General features: G+C 46.6%; 1 protein-coding gene across 1 annotated transcript; it reads left to right on the top strand.

The window, feature by feature from the left end:
* Window positions 1-607: 607 nt before the first annotated feature.
* ATP5F1A (ATP synthase F1 subunit alpha) lies at window positions 608-10,635 on the top strand. Its single transcript, XM_054054840.1, has 12 exons — window positions 608-774; window positions 3,748-3,826; window positions 4,901-5,070; window positions 5,863-6,036; window positions 6,117-6,283; window positions 6,426-6,574; window positions 7,972-8,123; window positions 8,254-8,478; window positions 8,583-8,690; window positions 9,211-9,355; window positions 9,588-9,738; window positions 10,430-10,635. The coding sequence occupies exons 1-12, from the start codon at window positions 715-717 to the stop codon at window positions 10,509-10,511; spliced, it is 1,662 nt and encodes a 553-aa protein (XP_053910815.1). The 5' UTR covers window positions 608-714; the 3' UTR covers window positions 10,512-10,635.
* The last annotated feature ends 2,481 nt before the right edge of the window (window positions 10,636-13,116 follow it).

Genomic DNA, 13,116 nt, shown 5'->3' with positions numbered 1-13,116 from the left:
TCTGTCAGTTTTGGCCTTATCTCTTTCCAGTCGTTCCTCTGTTTTTTGGGGATGGGCTTTTAAGGTTCCTCCCAACCCAAACCACTCCATGATTCTATGGTAACACAGTTCTCGGTGCAAGAAGAGAACACGCCCCTCCATTTTCACCAGGATGCCGTGGGCAGAGGCCACAAATGCAGCAGGAGCAACTAAAGCGCAGTAACACAAGGGCGTTAAGGTCCCTTTTAAGCCAAACCATTCTATGATTCTACCACAGGCACTTGTACGTCGCCTCAGAGCTGCGAGGCGACTTGGAAGGGGGGGGGGGGGGGCCAGGTAATGCCGGGGGGGGTCGCCTCCTCTGCCTTTAGGGACGGGGCCGGATCGCAGGGGGCGTGGTCTCATGCAGTAGGCGTGGCCTCCAACGTCTGGGGGCGTGGCCATGAGCGATGGGCGTGACCCCTGCTGCTTTAGCATCCCTGCGTAGAGTAAGGGGCGTGGCTAAAAGCGGTGGGCGTGGACTCATTGTTTTTATTGGAGCGGTGTCTGAGGGGGTGTGGCCTCTCCATTTTAACCACGAGGGGGCGTGGCCGCGCGCTGTGGGCACGCATTACCCTCACGGGGCGGAGCGCGCGTCGCCATTTTGTGCCGAAGGCGGGGGTAGGCAGCTGCCACGCGTGTCGCTCCAGGCTCGTCCCGGGGAAGCCGCCGCCGCCACTACCACCAGCCACCACCATGCTGTCCGCCCGCGTGGCTGCCGCCCTCGCCCGCTCCCTGCCGCGGCAGGCAGGCCTGGTGAGCGCCGTGACCGTGCTGGGGGGCGAGGGGGGGGGGGGGCGGACGCCATCTTGGCCCCGCGGTGACATTGAGGGGACGCGGGCTCGGCGGGGCCTGTGTGTGTGTGTGTGTGAGGAGGGTGCGAGCCTTTGCCAGCTGACGTTTCCACACTGTGTTTGAGGGGAAAGGGAAAACGCGGGACCCTGCAGGGGCCGAGCCACGGGCGGTGCCCCTTGTGAAGGTGACTGGGAGAGGCCTTGGGGCGCGCAGAGGAGCGGTTGTAGCGCTGGGGGCTCGGTGTTGCACCGGTCGCTGAATGTGTTCATCACTTTTTCATTCATTTTTCTTATTCTGTGCCTTGCAGCCAGGTTTCAGCGATACAGAAAATCATTGAGTCATAGAGTTGTGGAACTGGGTGACCTTTGAGGACCCTTCCAACGCAAACCATTCTATGATCCTATGACAGAATGGTTTAGGGTGGAAGGGACCTTAAAGCTCGTTTAAGGTCGAAGGGACCTTAAGGCCCATCCAGTTCCACCTTCTGACATGCGCAGAGACTCCTACCACTGGATCAGGTTGCTTCAAGTCCCATCCAACCTGGCCTTGGACTCCTCCAGGGATGGGGCAGCCACAACTTCCCAGGGCAACCTGTGCCAGTGCCTCACCACTCTCATTGTGAAGGATTTCTCCCTAATGTCTCATCTAAATCTTCCCCCTTCCAATTTAAAGACGTTCCCTCTTGTCCCATCACTCCATGCCCTTGTAAAAAGTCCCTCCCCAGCTCTCCTGTATCCTCTTTCAGTACTGGAAGCTGCTCTAAGGTCTCGCCGGAGTTTTCGCTTTTCCAGGCTGAACAAACCCAACTCTCAACCTGTCCTCATTGCAGAGGTGATTCAGTCCTTGGATCATCTTTGTGGCCTCCTTTGGGCCTGTTCCAACAGTTCCATATCGTTCTTATGTTGAGAATTCCAGATCTGGACACAGGACTCCACATACTGTCTCAGGAGAGAGAAGTAAAAGGGCAGAATCCCCTCCCTCACCTTGCTGGCCATGCTGGTTTTGATGCAGCCCAGAACCCAGTTGTACGCCTGGGCTGCGAGTGCACATTGCTGCCTCATTTTGAGCTGCTGCTTCTGCCATATACGCTCCAGTCACGCTTCCGGATTTGTTGACTGAGATTTTTTTCTTAAAAAGGCCAGCCCTTAGAATGCACAGTCTCACTCTGCCCTTGTGCAGAGCTGTAAGGGATGCAACATGTTTGCATGAACAACAAACGCTCAAACATATGGGGCATAAATGTGGCAGATGCGAGGATGGGCAGCTTTGGGAGCTGCTGCAATGTTGTTGCAGCTTGAGCTAAAGTAGAGTCGTAGAATGACCTGAGTTGGGAGGAACCCACAAGGATCATCGAGTCCAACTCCTGTTCCTGTGCAGGACAACCCCAGCATTCACTCCGTGTGTCTGAGAGCATTGTCCAAATACTTCTGGAACATTGTCAGGTTAGGCACTGTGACCTCTTCCCTGAGGAGCTGTTCTAGTGCTCCACCACCCTCTTGAAGTAGACTGGGTATTCTAACTTCAGCTTAGTCTTGTCTAAGTAACATTACTTTCTGAAAGTTAACTGCACATCTTTCAGAAAATGAAGTTACTTAAGCGAGGCTTGGCTGCAGTCAGAAAATGGAATGTGCTTTAGCTCAAAGCACAGCAAGTGCTGCGGTGGTGGCATTAGTGCAATGCAAAAAAAGGTAGCGAATCATCTGGCGCAATCTCCTTTACTGTCCGTCCTTGCTGAGTACTTCTGGCCTCTGTCCCATAACTGCAGCTTGTGAATAAACCCCTAAGCTCAGATCAAAACTGAGACATGTCAGATGAGTCCTCGTGAAAAATTTCAGTATGTTACGTCTTGGCTTTTGTTTGAATAATTGAGGAAACCCTACTGTTACTACAGTAATTACATTTTAGATTTCCAGAGATGCCCTAGGTCCAGCATTTGTTGCTACAAGAAGCATCTGTGCTTCGAAATATTCTTCGGAAATGATGGACTTGGGGACTTTTTAAGAAAAGGCCAACCCTTAGAAGGGATGATCTTACCTTATTTGTGCCTTATGCACAAGGGATTGCTTTGATTTCTTTATCCCTCAAGTGTTTGCTGCTCAGCACAGAGGTGGCAAATGCGAGGTGCTGCTGCTTTGGGAGATCCTGCAGTGCTGTAATGGTGACATTGGTGCAGTGCAGAAAAATGCAGCGAGTGATTTAGAGCACATTGGTGCAGTGCAGAAAAATGCAGTGAGTGATTTAGAGGAGTCTCCTTTACCGCTAGTCCTTCTGAGTAGTGCTGGACTTGGTTCTGTTGAAGGAAATCATAAAATGAAATTATGGAACTGAAAAACGGGAGTCACTTTCCTGTATTTGTTATGAAAAAAGGGAGTCATTTATTAAATGTATTGTCTTACAGCAAAACTGATCTTGAATGGGAGCCATGAAATTTTAAGATCAGAAATAGTCTGGTGAACAGGGTGAGCCAAACAAGGATGATGTAACAGAAATGTGAGCACTAATGATTTAACTTCAATACCAGCAGGACACTGGCACAAGTTTGTCAGTGAAGGATTGTGGAATATCCAGTAGATGTTGCATAAAGATTGTGCAGTAATAATACATTTAGGATTTTAGGGCACATGTGCAGTAAAAGATAAAGAATTGATTAGTTATGAATATGCATGACTTTTCGGTGTGTGCAGAACTTGTGCAAACTCTGTATATCTCTCTTGGTGATGTAGAGATTGGCTTACTGCACATTGGGCAGCAGGTCCGCATTTTGGGTAACAGTTCCGTAACTACTGCTTGTGAATGCAGCACTGGAGCTTAGCTTAAAACTGAAACACATCAAAAGTATAAACGCATGATGAAAAATTTCAGTGTGTTATCTCTTAGCATTTATTTGAATGACTGAGGAAATATCACTGTTACTGAAACTATTACTTATTTTAGATTTCCAGAAACGCCCTGGGTGCAGCATTTGTTGCTACAAGAAACATCCATGCCTCCAAAACATGCTTTCAGAAAACTGGTGAGTCTGAGAAAGGTGTTCATTTAAGGGTGCAGTTTAAGAACTTGATCTGTTGAACAGAAAGGAATTTGAACGTGGAGTGTGAGGGAGCTGTGTGTCAGTTAGTAAAACATTTGAAGACACTTGTGTGCTAACAGTATTGAAGAGTGAATGAACAGTCATGTGCAGGAGACTTCACTTTAGTAACTGTTCAAATTATGCCCAAATTTAAGGAGTTATCAAATGAAAGTTTACTCACACAGCTTACCTGCTTCATGAGGGATCAATTCAGTCTTCAGTTCCTACAGAATTATTTCGAAAAACACCTCCAATTCCTGTTTCCTTTCTTGTTTGTAACAGTAGGAAGGAAGGGATGACTTTACCAGGCCTGCCTGGGTTTGACCTTATGTCCTTGAGTGTAACATTTTTGCTGCCAGTGTCTTGGCCTTCAGAGAAGGCAGGGGCACTGTATTTTTGGTAGTGGTTCTGGTACAGTTTTTGAAGTGTTGTAAGTTGATTAAAGGTGTTATTCAGAAATAACACTTCTGTAGTGCTATTTACTGCTTCCTTGGAGAGGAAATAAAAAGTTGCTGGTGGTATGCTGCCAAACAAATTTGAGAGATGGAGATTACCTTTTTTTAGCTTATATTGGACTACTTGCTCCTTAGGTACATGGGGAATTTTTAAAATGTATTTAGATCCTGAATTGCAAATCAGTTGATAGGGTGTTTTGATGCCTCCAGTCGAAGTAAATGTTCCACAGTCTGCTCTTTCTGAGCAAAGGCTAATTGTTTAATTGCTCTTTAGGGGGAGAGATTGTACACCCTAACAGTGTAGGACACAATGATGGAAGCTGATTACAACCACCAGTGTGTTGATTGAAGCTGGCTCATAATGATAAGTTGAAACTGCTTTTATTGGCTGTGGATAGCAAAGTTGTTGGTTATCTTTTGCACCCTGTGAGGAAGAGATTTGCTTGCTGGACCTTGTGGCACACTTGAGAAGGGCTACCTTGGCTTGTGAATTCACAGCAAGCTTAGTGAACTTATACTGTGCCTTAGTGTGCTAAATCTGCTTTGAAATATCCGTTTGCAGGTACTGCCGAGGTGTCTTCTATTCTTGAGGAACGTATTTTGGGAGCTGACACCTCTGCTGAACTTGAGGAGACGGGCCGTGTGCTCTCAATTGGTGATGGTATTGCCCGTGTTTACGGCCTGAGAAATGTCCAAGCAGAAGAAATGGTTGAATTCTCTTCGGGACTGAAAGTAAGCTTTCACTAAAGCTGTTTGTTTAGCCTGGAAGTGTAATGCTGACTTTAAGGAGAATGTGACACTGTGCATGGAGGCTCCTCTATGGACCTTCCGCAGACTGCGTTGTGAGTTTATTGCTTAGGAACTAGTTGAAGTAATACTACAAAAAGCAAATACTTGTTGTATTTGTAGCACTTTGCTTTCAATGTCTGATTCTTGGCCTGTATTTGAGCTTCATTTTACTTCATCTAGGAAGTATAAGAACTAACCTGGTGTTGGATTTTGTTTTCTTTGGTTTCAGGCTGGCTTTTCTGTCTGCTGTTGACTAATGCAGTGTGGTTTGCAGTTTGCTGGCCTTATACAGCCCTTAGGGTAGAGCAGAGTTAAAAAGCTGTCTGTCTGTTTTGAGTACTGCAACAGCTCTTCCAGTATTTTTAATAACCTACCTCACCTTAGGCAGAGTAGAAGCTAGTGCTTTTCCCTTGTCCAAGTCCTAGGTAAGAGTGAAATGTTGTATTTTAACCCTGCTTATCCTCTCTGGCCTTTTCAGAGAGGTAAATGACTGAACGCTAGGCTGCTGCAACTGTAGTTATGCAGTAGGTCGGAGGCTTAAGCAGGTTCTCTAACCAGCATGGAAGAATATACAGATGTACATAAGAGTGGGACACTGACTCTTGTTGCAAGTAAGATTGAGGTAGATTATGCTGGATGTTCTACACTGCAGAATAATCACATCAGTGTTACACTTTCAAAATTTTCAGAAATGTCGGTATGGGCTTTCTCAAGATAACGTGATCTTTGTCCTAGGGCATGTCCTTGAATTTGGAGCCCGACAATGTTGGTGTTGTCGTGTTTGGAAATGACAGATTGATCAAGGAGGGGGATGTTGTGAAGAGGACTGGTGCCATTGTGGATGTTCCAGTTGGGGAGGAGCTGCTGGGCCGTGTCGTGGATGCCCTGGGTAATCCAATTGATGGGAAGGTAAGTGTAGCTAGATGTTCGCTATTTCTGCTTGTACCTATGTGACACAATCTGCAACAAGTTTATTTCTCTCTTTTAAGGGTCCTATTGCATCTAAGACACGTAGGAGAGTTGGCCTGAAGGCCCCTGGGATCATTCCCAGAATCTCTGTGCGTGAACCCATGCAGACTGGTATTAAGGCTGTGGACAGCTTGGTGCCAATTGGTCGTGGCCAGCGTGAGCTGATCATCGGTGACAGGCAGACTGGGTGAGTTAAATGCCCAAGATGAAAATCTGTCCTTGAGCAGAGATTCAAGTGCAGTGTGTGTCGGTGTGCAAAGCTGAGCAGAATTGGCTAGAGGTGGTGAGAGCTGTAGGCAACTTAACTGGCTGACCTCTGTGTTACACAGGAAAACTTCAATTGCAATTGACACCATAATCAACCAGAAGCGATTTAATGATGGGACAGATGAGAAAAAGAAGCTGTACTGTATCTATGTTGCGATTGGCCAGAAGAGATCTACTGTGGCTCAGCTGGTGAAGCGGCTCACTGATGCAGGTATGGATTTGTTGGGGGTGGCCGAGCTGGGCAACTGATAGCATCCTGTTCTCATAATGCTGAATCCTGCTATGGCCTCTCCTACCTGTGAGTAGGGCAGAATCCTTTTCTCACTAAATGAGTGAACTACTTGCTTTTGTGGGGAAGAAACGTTTCTGGGTATCTGAGGGAAAAACATTTTGCTACGTCACATTAGCAGACTAAGACATGGCCTCAAAACGGAGGCTGAATTGCTTCTAGAAAAGTCAGCCTGTGTTTGCTTCAGCAGTGTTGAGAGCTCCTCTTGGCAGTGAAGACAGGCCTGATGATGAGCTGTGATCAACAAGTATTGATGGCATTTGTTTCATATGTATGCAAGTCATGTCAGTGTCAGTTGCAGGTTCAGTGGAGAGACTTTACTGCCCAAACATAGACTTCACTTCCCAGGTGGAAGGGGTGAACTGATAGTATCTTTGCAGAGTTGTAGAATGACCTGAGTTGGGAAGGACTCAAAAGGATTTAATCATAGAATTGTTTGGTTGGAAGTGACCTTTGAGATAGGAGTCCAACTGTACTTGTTCAATCCCAGTCTCTTTCTTGGAGCACCTCCTCTACCTGTCTCTCAAATACCTCTAGTTATGGTGACTCCACCACTTGCCTGGGCAGCCTCTTCCAGTGCCTGATAACCATTTTTGTGAATAAATTAACCAAGTCCAACTCCTGTCCCTGCGCCGAACAAACCCAACATTCACACCGTGTGTCTGAGGATGTTGTCCAAATGCTTCTGGAATACTGTCAGGCTTGATGCTGTGACTGCTTCCTGGGGAGCTGTTCCAGTGCTCCACCGCCCTCTGACTGAAGAACCTTTTCCTATTACCGAACCCAGCCCTCCCTTGACACATCCTCCTGCCTTTTCCTTGGGTCCTGTTATTGGTCACCCAAGTGATCCTATTGAGTGGGGCTGCACACGTAATGAGGCTGCAAGAGATTGAGCACCTTCCCTTTTGCCTGCTGGTCAAGCTGAGTCTTAGCTGGCAGGAAGAAAACCCACATTTTAATGACAGTAATTTGTTTGGGTCTGTGAAACAAAGGGTAGTATTGCCTTACAGCAGCCAGGAAACCATGCACTTCCAGGCTGAGGTGATTTTAGAACCAAAGTGCCTCTTAGTGAACCTTTAACTTCTTTTTAAAGGGCAACAGTCTGCAAGTGTAAGACGCTGACTGCTGTGCACTTGCGCCTCAATCTTGTTGAGTTAATTGAGCTGTGGGACGTGTTATCTGGTCCGGTAGTCTTTCCTGTAACCATATAGCAATGCTGCCTGGGTTTGTTTTGGCACCCAGTGCTTCACAGGGATGTTGGATTTGCTGAGTAGGGGTGTAGTATTGTCACAGCAGTGTGTGTTTCCAATTTTTTCCAGATGCCATGAAGTACACTATTGTGGTGTCTGCCACAGCATCCGATGCAGCACCTCTTCAGTATTTGGCTCCTTATTCAGGCTGCTCCATGGGGGAATACTTCAGAGACAATGGAAAACATGCATTAATCATCTATGACGACTTATCCAAACAGGTCAGGAAACATTGATTATAGGGCAGATAGTCTAGCATTGGTGCTTGTAGCTGTAAGATGACCTCAGATTTAGAAATCCAAAATTCTAAATGAGCTCCTGAGGTCTGAAAGCTTCCTTTGTACCATGCAGGCTGTTGCCTATCGTCAGATGTCCTTGCTGCTGCGTCGTCCACCTGGTCGTGAAGCCTACCCTGGCGATGTGTTCTATCTGCACTCTCGCCTGCTTGAGAGAGCAGCCAAAATGAACGATTCCTTTGGAGGTGGCTCTCTGACTGCCTTGCCTGTCATTGAAACTCAAGCTGGTGATGTGTCTGCTTACATTCCAACCAACGTCATCTCCATCACTGATGGACAGGTAGGACTTCTTCATGTGACAGTAGTTCTCTGTAACTCACCGGCAGGTCTATGAGGAGGTTTCCAGGGTTCAGACCAAGATAATGAAACAATTTTCTCCTACAGATTTTCTTGGAAACCGAGTTGTTCTACAAAGGTATTCGTCCAGCCATCAACGTTGGTCTGTCTGTGTCCCGTGTCGGTTCTGCTGCTCAGACCAGGGCTATGAAGCAGGTAAATATGAAACTGCTGCTCTTCCTTTTACTACAAATAAGTAGGGTGGAGGCTTTCCAGCTCATTTCACTGAAGAGAGGGAATGAAGCTTTGGATTCCTTAGCACTATGAAATGATGGAACACGCTTTGGAAATATGAAGGAGATCCCCTTTGCCTGCTTAGGTGGGATGGGGATGGAAAGGACAATGATAGCTGCATAAGGATATAGAACTGTTCCGTTCCAGCGTGCTGGGTGGACACTGATCTAACTAGAAGTAGAGAATGCTCTCTTAACCTCTTGCTTGTAGTCCAGATGCGGAATTAGAGAGTTTTAGTATCAAGTGTCACCATTTTAGGGAGGAATAGCATGCTTATGTTGAACGTAAGGCCAAGCAGACAGTGGGGTTGTCAGAAATGCATGTAATCTTCTGTCAGATTCACTTGGCTGGTACACGAGGCAAAGCTGTCTTGTGACTGCTGTCAGCTAGAAGCAACTGAGACGCATTTGAAGGGTGGTCTGAGCAGTATTATGTGTTGTAGGTGGCAGGTACCATGAAGCTGGAATTGGCTCAGTATCGTGAAGTGGCCGCCTTTGCCCAGTTTGGGTCTGATCTGGATGCTGCAACACAACAGCTGCTGAACCGTGGTGTGCGTCTGACAGAGCTGCTCAAACAAGGACAGTATGGTGAGTGTGTTGGACATAATGAGTCTGCGTTTCCCATTAGTTCCCGTGCTAATGAGATCAGTCTGCATGGCGGCATTTACTATGTCTGTTCTGTGGATATGGTAAATGCAGATCTGTTTGAATAGTGTTGAATAGTGTTGTATGTGTGTGTTTATCTTCAAAGAACGATCCTGTAGTGCTGCTATGTCCCAAGGTAATGTTTACCCACAGATGAATGCTTTCTTTCCTGCAGTTCCCATGGCTATTGAGGAACAAGTTGCTGTCATCTATGCTGGTGTAAGAGGTCATTTGGACAAGCTGGAGCCCAGCAAAATCACAAAGTTTGAGAGTGCTTTCCTCGCTCATGTACTAAGCCAGCACCAGGCCCTCCTCTCCACCATTAGGTATGAGGTTTATCTTGCTTCATCTTAGGAGTATTGACCTGAGGGCTGGAGTGCGGGTAATGATCATGGAACTATTAATTTAGTTTTCCTAGGATGTCAGGCCCGAGCTGCTTGTACTGTAACTGAAGATTAAATCAGCCTTTCTCCTTGCACTGCTGTCCTGGAGCTCAGCTGCATGTTTCTGGTTTTTACTTAGGAAATCCAGCTGATGCTAAAAATGCACCTACTCAAATACCTCCCTTAATCTGGTATTGAAATGTCTTTTATCTAGTCAGTTCCCATGTCTTTAAGCTCTTGCAGTACTGGGGATTAAGTGATGGTCTGTGCCTTCCCTGTTGATGGAGGGACTTGGGAATTGAGCATTTCCATAGTCCTAGCTTGTGAACTGTTCCTGGCTTGTTTTGTCCCAAGTCAAGTCACCTGCCCTCAATCTCTTGAGGCACAGCTCTGTACGAGACAGTCTTGTTGAACTGCCTCCAGCTGACGTGATGAAAAGCTCTGGATCTCAGAGGACTAAGAAGGGACATTAGTGCCAGGTGTATAGCTTAGTGTCTCAAACAAACGTGTTGATTTATCTGCCAGTTCTGTTAGGAATCAGACAGTTCGTTGGAAAGTTTTTCTCTTTGTTTTAGTGAGGAACTGACCATGTATCTATACCTCTGTCAGAAGCTTAACTAAACTCTTTCAACAGGACCGAGGGGAAGATCTCTGACCAGACGGAAGCAAAGTTGAAGGAAATAGTCACAAACTTCCTGTCCACTTTTGAGGCATAAACTCTTTCGCTGTTCAGACTGACCAGGCTGTTGTCGTGATTCCGTTTTCCAGCTCTATCAGGTTAACGTATGTGCGACTTGAATGTACAGATCCCAGTGGGAATAAAAGTTTCCATGTTAAAAGTCTAGTGTGTTCTGTTCTAAGCTGTTGCTACCTGAGCAGCTCGTGCCTGAAAACCACAGAGTTCGGCTCCCGGGGACGCACACTTGCTAAAGGAACTCCAGAAGATCAAGGGCCATTTTAGCTGTTGTGTCGGGTCAGAGTACCCTGGCAGGAAAAAGGAGCGAGAGCGGCTGGATGCCGTGGGTGGGACTGCAGTTCCCACCCTGACACAGCTGAGGTCGCTGTTCCTTTATCCTTTTCAGAGAGCTGATGAAGGAGAAGGGCCTACGGCGCCAACAGTTTTTGGTGTTGTGTCATGGGTGTAAGCAATGTGCCTTTGCAGTATTTTTGGACAGTCCAATATGGTGACGATACTTCTTGGCATTGCTATGTAACCCATTCTGGTGCCTGGTTTTCAGAAGGCAGGTTCTTTCAGGGCAGATGGTCTGTGTGTCACAGGACAGCTGTGCATCTTGCAGTGACACCAGTAACTGCTAGACGTTAAACACCACCCCTGTATGTAGCTGACTCCAGTCCTGTTTATAAACATCTGCAGTTGTGAGTAGTTTATGATTATCTACTGGGGCATCTGTTTCACTTCTGGACTTCTGCAAGCTCTATGAGGTATGAGATCCGAGTATTGGAACTTCTCTCCAGGGTGGAAGAAAATTTTAAAGTTTTAATACAGAAAATGCTGGCAAATTTCACTTAAGACTTGTTTTGAAGTTTTAGGAATCCAGCCTTTATCAGGGCTGGGCAATGCAAGGAGTGATCTCCAGTCATGTGCAGTGAGACAATGTATTTCCCACTTACATCCATGTACATACATTTTCCCAGAAATCTTATCCATCCCTTGTTGCTTTGCAAAGACTCATTTTAATGTTATGAACTTAACATCAATCAAAACTTGATAATTTAGAGCTTTTGAGCCAGCTCTCGCCTTTGAGATAATCGAATCATAGGATCATCAGGTTGGAAAGGACCCACTGGATCACTGAGTCCAACCATTCCTAGCACTCAAATAGATAGGGATAGAGATAGAGAGAGGCTGCAAACAGAGATGATTCATGGGGTCACTGAATGGTTTGGGTTAGACGGACCTTAAAGCCCATCCAGTTCCACCCTTCTGTCATGGGCAGGGACACCTCCCACTGGATCAGGTTGCTCCAAGCCCCATCCAACCTGGCCTTGAACCACCAGGTTGGGACAGTCATGACTTCCCTGGGCAACCTCTGCAAGTTCCTCCCCACCCTCACAGGATAACATTTCTTCCTAAGATCTCATCTAAATCTCCCCTCTTTCAGCTTAAAACTTCCTTTTGTCCTGTTCCTGCACTCCCTGATAAGAAGCCCCTCCTCAGATTTCCCTGAGCCCCTTTCAGTACTGGAAGCTGCTCTAGGGTCTCCCCGGAGCCTTTTCTTCTCCAGGCTGAACAACCCTAACTCCACGGAAAGAACATCTCCATACTGGTATGTACCTATGCCAGGCCTCACTTTAGGTGCTGGGAGATAAATGATTGGGCGTTGTTTGGACTGGGACAATGGGCTTCTGATAAACACCGTGAATTAAGATGGTAAAGGTTGTGAGGGCGGTGCTGTCAGCTAGGGGCAGCAGATTCCTCTGTAGGGGGGCACTGGAGATGCTGTGGGCACTGGAGAAGTTTCTCAGAAGGTCTGTTTTTAAAAGAACTGTCAACTTCCTGGCAGAAACTGCAGGTTATTCACCCTCATAGAGACATTAGTCAGCAAACCTCCACTTTTCCTGTACTGAAGCCAGCCTGTAGGATGCATGGCAATTCAGCAGCTGCTTCCAGCATGTATACAGGCTGCCTTGGTGCTTAAGCATCACCTTCCTCCTGATATTGCTCAGATTCTTAGAATTATAGAAACATAGAATGGTCTGGCTTGGAAGGGACCTTAAAGCCCCTCCTGTTCCACCTCCTGCCATGGGCAGGGACACCTCCCACTGGATCAGGGGCTCCAAGCCCCATCCAACCTGGCCTTGAACACCTCCAGGGATGGGGCAGCCACAACTAACTAAATGCTAACTATGCCCCTTTTAAATGGTAAAAGCCATAAATAGTAAAAGCTATTACCTCTCTAATTGACCTTTCCCTTTAAGTACTGGAAGACTGCCTCATCGAATGTGAACAGATGTGTTTTGATTTTCATGTTAGTAAACATGTTCACATCTGGACACAGCACATATGAAAGACAAATGCCACTTTACAATTCTACTGTTGAGCTTCAAAGTGAAGACAAAGCATGTTTCTTTGTGAAAGAAATATGATGTTAAGACTGATGATGTGCAGCGATACTTTTTTCATGGTTGAGTAACATTACAGTCTATTGAGATGGAAATACCCCTGCAAATATTCTCCTCAGCCCTCCTTCACCCCTCCTTAAAGGGGGCTCCAGGAAAGCTGAGGAGGGGCTCTTGATGAGGGAGATCAAGGGCAGGATGAATAGGAATGGTTTTAAGCTGAAAGAGGGAAGATTTAGA

The sequence above is a fragment of the Cuculus canorus genome, chromosome Z, assembly GCF_017976375.1.
Source record: "Cuculus canorus isolate bCucCan1 chromosome Z, bCucCan1.pri, whole genome shotgun sequence".
In the NCBI taxonomy this organism is placed as follows: Eukaryota; Metazoa; Chordata; class Aves; order Cuculiformes; family Cuculidae; genus Cuculus; species Cuculus canorus.
This window is presented reverse-complemented; position numbering and strand designations above follow the sequence as displayed.